Source organism: Balaenoptera borealis (assembly GCF_965194805.1).
Source record: "Balaenoptera borealis genome assembly, chromosome: 13".
Classification (NCBI taxonomy): domain Eukaryota; kingdom Metazoa; phylum Chordata; class Mammalia; order Artiodactyla; family Balaenopteridae; genus Balaenoptera; species Balaenoptera borealis.
The window spans coordinates 96,352,471-96,359,519 of NC_138870.1; the positions used below are offsets into that span (position 1 = coordinate 96,352,471).

The following is a 7,049-nucleotide window of genomic DNA, read 5'->3' on the forward strand; positions in this document are numbered from 1 at the left end:
TAAGACACTTTGAAACAGGTATCATATATACCGTTAACAATGACTCTCACTCGGTGTACTGATCCATTAGACATTAACTAATGACAATAAAGCTAACTCTATTAGCCATATGGAATACATTACATATTACGTTAATGAAAGGTAATGAATTATTTCTTGTTGTGAATACACTGAGACATACTATAATAACGTATTCATAAACATATACAGTGAGTGCAAGCTCTATTAAAAAAAAAGTTAAGAATGTACATTCAAAATGTTTGAAGACCACTACTGAAATCTTACAGTAAATAGCATAAATGAAAATGACCAAAGAAGAAAATCATGCTGCTCTATAAACATTTACAGACGCATCACTTAACCATAAAGAATACACATCCCAAACCCGACTCAGACACAGGGCAAGGATCTCATTTCATACTTTTTTATCCCTCATAGCATCAATGAGCAATTAAGAATCGCACTTGAATTTAATGCAGAGTAAATGCCTCTATTTGAAGGTAATGGGCATAATGGTTAAAAGTAAGAGTGGTTCAAATTCAAGCGCAGCCATTTAATTCCTATATGACCCTGGGCAAGTCATTTAATTGCATTGTGTCTAAAATTTATCAGTCAGATAGACATACTCTCTCTTCCAGATATGGAAGGTAGGGTTGAGAATGAAATCTGAGAACATATGTAAAGCACAGTGCCTGAAACACAATAATCATTAAGTTGTAGTCATTCTTAGAAGTGTAAACAAACTGAAACACACTTACAATTGGGCCATCTCCTCTTTCCAAGTAAGGCTGGTGGTTAATATGAACAATAGCAGGCAGCAAATACTGGGGTGGGGGGAAAGAGGGACAGTGTTATACCAAAACTAAGCCATTATATTAATTGTTCTAAATTATCACAGTAATTGATAACGCCTAAGTAACTAGGAAAGGGAAAACAGAACTCACAACTGTTACACATATGTGCAATGTATATTTGAACATAAAATACTTCCACATATTTCAGATAGCTAAAAAAGCTGAAATATTATCCCTATCTGAATTAGAATTTCAAGAATTGAGAACATATGGAGTATTTACAATAGCAAAATAAGTTACCACAATATTAAAAATCTTCCCTTGCTGGTACATACCGCCAATGTCTTCCCAGAGCCAGTCTGAGCAATGCCCACCATATCCCGGCCACTAAGAGCCAAGGGAAATCCCTGGCACTGAATTGGAGTTGGTTCTGTGAAGTGCTGATCCATCAACACATCCATTACGTATTCTGTATGAAAATCGATATTACTACTTTAAGGAAAACTAAGGACCCACAGCCAAAAGAAATTTAAAAAACTGTTAAGCTCACTGAAGGCAAGATTTACCCAGCTTTACATCTCTCCTAGTATTGTTTTTTTTCTTCAGTACTGAATCTTTGATCTGCTAATTATAATTACTACTTCTCAAGAAGGCTACTGCCACAGCCATCTACCCTTATCCTCGAAAACTTGAAAACCTCTGCTCTGAAGTATTTAACATGGTAATGACTACCATGGTACATGGTAGTCACTTATTGTTTATCTAATTCAAATTTTAACCAGCTAGAAAGCAATTTCATTTTGCTGTTTTCTAAAAGGTAGAGGCAAAACCCCAGGGAAAGATGGGGAAAAAAAGCAAAAAACCCTAAAAAGTTCTAAGCAGAGAACACATGAGCATTAAGAATAAAACAAAAACCAAAAACCACAAACACACACACAAACAAAAACCTCCAAAAACCTTTGTGAAAGGTTTCTACTTGTCTTTTCAACAAAATCCTGAGCCTGGGTCAAAACCTTTAAATAACCTATGACCACACTGACCGTTCAAGCTAAATTAACAATTAAGATACTGGATTGAAAAACACTTACGTGGGAAGTTAGCATGATGGAAGGCAAACACAGGTTTAGGACAAACATCGCCTCCTCTTACTGTAATCTCTTTCTTTCGGCGTAGTTCATCAACCTCATACTATGTAAGACAACAAAGTAAGACAAATCAGTAAACAAGTTATTCTAAACTTGCAAAACTTTATGTTCCAATACAGCAGAACAATTATCATCAAATCCACAATTACAATGGAAAATATGTATAACACTTCTTATAGTGCTTTCATATGTGTTCAGCTTCATCCAACTCTGAGTCAATGAAGCAGGTTAGCAACCGTTCATTTTCCACATGAGAAAACAGTTACTCAGAAAGATTAATAAATTGCCCAAGGCCAGAAGTAGGAAGAGGGAGAAAATGTGGAACTTAGGACCAAGTGCTCTTTCCTTACACTTTCTTCTGAACAAGTTACCATGTCATGCGTAGAGTCCAAAATAATCATGAGGTTAAAAATACAAACAGGAGTAAAAGCCCATGTTTAAATTTTTAATTTACTTCATAGATGGAAAGACATGACACCTCATATACAGCTAAAATCACGTAACAAATTGGTTGGAAAATATAACCAACAAATGAGAACCAAGTAATACATTAGGTATTACTGGTTTCTCTTGTATCAGCAATCCTAACAAGAACCAAGGAAAGTGTCACCACACTAGACTAAAACATATAACAGCAACGGCTGTATATGAGTATACTCTGGCTAACGTACCTACTTGCTTCATTACTGTATATGAAAAAAAAGTAAATAAATGAAACCCCCCAAACTTACCGGAGTCAGCCTTGCCACTTCTGGATGTTCAACATAAAAATTCTTCTCAAACTTGGGGAGCTCACTCAAATCCCACTTCTTTTTACGTAAACGTTCCCCAGGATTACCAAACTTCTTTGGGGGAAGGCCACCACCACCTCTTGCTCCAAATCTAGAAACACCAACATTTTTAGCTTTTTAGTGTTTTTAAAGCAAAATACCTTAGGTGCCATAAAAACATGTAAAAAGATGGGACTCTTAAGATACTACCAGCCCCCCTCCAAAAAAATATTTACATGTAAAGTGCTTAAAACAGTATCTGGCATAGTAAACACTCAGTACAAGCTGGCCTAATTGTATTCATTCAACAAATAGTTACTGGGTACCAACTACGTACCACGTACTGTTTTAAGTGGTGCTAGAGATACTAAAGTGAATAGAAGTCTCTACTCTTATGTAATATTCTGAAATGTAGGTAAGTGAGGACATAAAAGTTTAAATTAGGGCAAAATTGTGGACAGGAAGAAAAACAGTTCAAGTGGCTCCATACTTGGAACGGCTTCTTGAACCCCTTACCCCTTTATACTGTGATGAGCACTCCTTTTGCCTGCTAATCTGCTAAGGAAAACTACTAGGACCCCTAAAAGACTGGTAGGCTAGTCTTCACCTTTAGTTTATGCTAATGAATAGCCAGGGCAAAAATTTATGATCTTTCCTTCCACTTTATCTCCACCTTTATCTTCTTTCTCCTTTCTGTTCACAGGCAAATAGTACTATTAACTATAAATTTGCTAGAAGAACCATTAATAAGGCTTATTTAAGGTCTGTAAATCTCTATTTAAAAATCAATCTTTTTGCTTTATCTGTCTTTCACAACAGACAAGTTCAACTGGAATACAAATATGGCCATTAGCCGAACGTGATACGTTCTACTTTTCCTAGAAGTATCCCAACACTAAGATGGTCTTCATTTCTGTATTTCAACCTATTAAAGTGCAGGGCGTTGTCTGGTGGACAAATAATATACAGTATGTTTTCATCCCATTTCCTTACTCCTGAAAATACACTGAATTTAATTCTTTTCCACTCTCATTCCTAATATCATCTTGCAAGTGGTTCCACTTAAACATGTACTAACTATCCTAAAGGGCCTCAATTTCCTGGAATTCAAAGTGCTCTTAAAATTCTTTGGCTTAAAGACCCAGCTATACATTTCTCTAAATACACACACAGATTGATGGTTGGAAATTTTACTGGGACTATTAAATATTTACATTCAAAGGGCAGAACTTGGCTGATTCCATTTATACTACTGTTGATCAGTATCTATGACACCTTCAATATGCCCTCAGGCTTAAGACTGAACAGACCTAAAACTACATGGATTGACCCCTCCCCCCTCACTTGCAAGTGAAGCAACTAACACAATTTTAAATAAGGTACTCTACAAATAAAGCCAAGTCATTAGATTGTCAGTCTTGCAAAGAATAAAAATGACCCAAGACCGAATTTCAGAGATTGGCTGCCTAATTATATAAATTTATGTGATTCCTAGAAGATGCCATTTCAATGCTGCTGCTGTTGCATTCCAGTGCTACCCAGACCTTAAAATAATGACCTAGAATAGAACTTGAGCCTTTTCTCTTGTAGAATTTGAGTATATTTGTGCCACCATTTAAAGATGCACATATCCTAACCCCCTGCATACCATGCTGCTCATTTAATGTTTTTACCGAGTATTAAGTTTAATTTGGCTTTGCAATAAATACCAGTTTCGAAGACTTGTACGTTAACATGCAAAATCAAGATAGTTTAAATGTACAATGCACATTTGTACTGTCCGTGTATGTACACTACCTCACTCATTCCCCTTTCAAAACAATAATCCATTTCAGCTGTTCAGTTCAGAACAAACAGCAGCAATTCAAATAACACAGGAAATTTCCTAGTAAAGGTAGAATTAGGGCATAGACCTTATTAAAGAGTGCCACTTTGTTTGAAATGAATTATTTCTAAAGTCTTTTTTTTAATGTCATCTGATACTCAAGAGTCAATATGGGTGGGGTAAACTAAGAATGGATCAGTAATTCACTGTTTCCTCTTTTCAAATAAGGAACTTTTATTATTAAAGCATATATACAGTAAGATATTAAACCAAACACCCACGGTAAAAAAAACAACCATTATCAGTACCTTGGTAGCCTCCATGTGCCTACTTCAAGTTTACAATCCCCATCATAACTAGTACCTCGAATTTTAACCACTGCGTTGTTTATTGGTCTTGCCATATTTGTTAGTGTCCTTATGTTATTCTTCTAGCATTTAACTTGTTTTACTTAACATTATATTTGTGAATCATCCATGTTGATGCAAGTTTTTCTTTTTCACTGCTGTACTGCAGTCTATTGTACGAATTTATCCAGACGTTTGAGCTGCTCCTAATACTGTCATGAACAACACTGTTATAAACATGGATACCGGGGTATGTGTACAGGGTTTCTGTAGGCCTAAGAGTCTAGGGTATAAAGCTTAAGAGAGGAATTCTGGGTCATCTTCATTTTACTAGGTAACATTAAGTTCTTTTTCCTAAGTGGTTGCACTGAAATTCACTTCTAAATTTAGCTATACTGTGAAACACTAAGCAAACATTCCACTTACAGCCCTCTGAATTTAATGCTAAAATCAAATATTTTCCTTATAACAAGGTATAAGTCAAAGCAATCCTTTTTAGTTAGTAAATTAAGAGATAATTGAGGAGCTTGTGACTAGAAGGTCTGGTACTTGTGTATCTGAACCACAAGACAAAAATGTTTGAGAAAACAGCATTAACAGAATGCCTACAACAGAGAGACAATTATACACAGTATCTCAATTCTGGAGAACAATGCAAAGGCAATTACTATCCCCATTTTCAGATGAGAAAATCGGCTCACAAAGATTCAGGATCTTGCCCAAGGTCACACACACTCATATATATATATTAAGAAGTGGCGTCACATAAACTTTTTATCCATAGATAAAACTTTTATTACAAAAAAGTAAACAGCATAAGTCAACACGGATCTCTAAAGCAACTTTTTCCTTTAACGGTGTAGGCGGGGACACATTAAGACTTGAATCTCAGTATCTGGGAGGACTCCAGGTTTAATCCTGTTAACTTCCAACCCAATAACCGTGGCATTACAACATCAAAAATTTTCAAGCTAGGCCGAGAAGTTAATGCTTCAGTCCAATTAGAAAAGGAAAAAAGGGGAAAAAAAAGACTGAAACATTAAAAAAAAAAACAACCCTATAATAACAACCAAACCCAAAACTCCCTCCCCCCAAACGACCATTTAAAGGGCAAGTAATCCCATCGCTTTGCATTCCAATGTGCTTCCATCGAATTATTTTAAAATACGACTAAAGGTAATTTTTAAATATTTTAAAGACTACCAGTCAGCCTCTTATTAGTCTCTAGTTTCAAGCCAGGTTTCCAGTTCCATGAACAGGGAAGCCATTTCGCGTAAAAGATTTTCCGAGGCTGAACTCGGAGACCTCATCCTCTTCTCTCAGCAAGAACATCCGAGTTTCACGGATGAACACTAGGCCTGGAGAGATCAAATGACTTGCTCAAATCGGCCGGGCTCGAAAGCCGGGAAACGAAGGAGGCCCGGGCTGAGTTGGCGGCGGCAGCCAGGCCTCCCCTCCTGCTCCCCGCGGGGCTGAGGCCGGGCCGCGCCGCGCCGCGCCACGACGACCGTCCGCAAGCAGGGGCTGGGGCGTCGCCAAGCCGCCGCCGCCCCCCATGCCGGGTCACCAGTGACCCGGGGGCCCAGGCCCACCCAGAGGCCCGCGCTCTAAACCGGTATTACGTCCCGGGTCGCCTCGCCTCCCACAGTCGGGAGCGTCGCTCCTACGCTCGCAGTCAGCTCTAAAGTCTTCCGCCCGACCGCAGGCTGCGGTCTCCTCAGGAAGCAACCTCCTCCCCGCCCCGCGTGCACACAAGGCCTTTCCTCTCCTCCTCCCCCCTTACCCTCCACGGTCACGATCCCGGTCCCGGTCCCCAAAGCCGCCTCCGCGCATGGTCCCAAATGGATAGAGATCTGGGAGCGGGGCACGGATGGCCGGGCTCGGGAGGGCCTGCGGCTCCGGTCTAGTGACGACCGATGGCGGCGGCGCCTCCGCTGTTGGGGCGGCGGCAGGCGCGGCGCTTTCTCGCTCCGACGCGCTGTCTCCCGTCGCAGACGCCACCGTCGCCGCCTCTCTCGTCGGAGACGGGAGCAAAACACAGAGAATCGGGGTTACAGAAACAGTGGGTAGGTTTGGCTACGCTCAAACCCGGCACTGCCGCGGTTTAGGCGTCTCCTTCCTTCCCAGCGACTGCACAAAATGGCGGCCGGCGCTGAGACTGCTCCAGC

At 39.8% G+C, this 7,049-nt stretch overlaps 1 protein-coding gene across 3 annotated transcripts in view; it reads right to left on the minus strand.

The window, feature by feature from the left end:
- DDX17 (DEAD-box helicase 17) overlaps positions 1 to 7,049 on the minus strand; it is an 18,796-nt gene extending 11,747 nt beyond the window's left edge. For 2 of the 3 annotated variants that reach the window (XR_014233778.1, XM_082352745.1), the window contains exons 1-5: positions 6,665 to 7,049; positions 2,671 to 2,821; positions 1,883 to 1,982; positions 1,130 to 1,263; positions 759 to 824 (exon numbers count right to left, since the gene is read on the minus strand). Coding sequence is in view for 2 of the 3 variants with exons in the window: in XM_082352745.1 (XP_082208871.1) it covers positions 759 to 824; positions 1,130 to 1,263; positions 1,883 to 1,982; positions 2,671 to 2,821; positions 6,665 to 6,714 (501 nt within the window). In the remaining variant the exon portion in view is untranslated. The remainder of the gene's footprint in view (positions 1 to 758; positions 825 to 1,129; positions 1,264 to 1,882; positions 1,983 to 2,670; positions 2,822 to 6,664) is intronic. The other variant, XM_082352746.1, reaches the window with a different exon arrangement.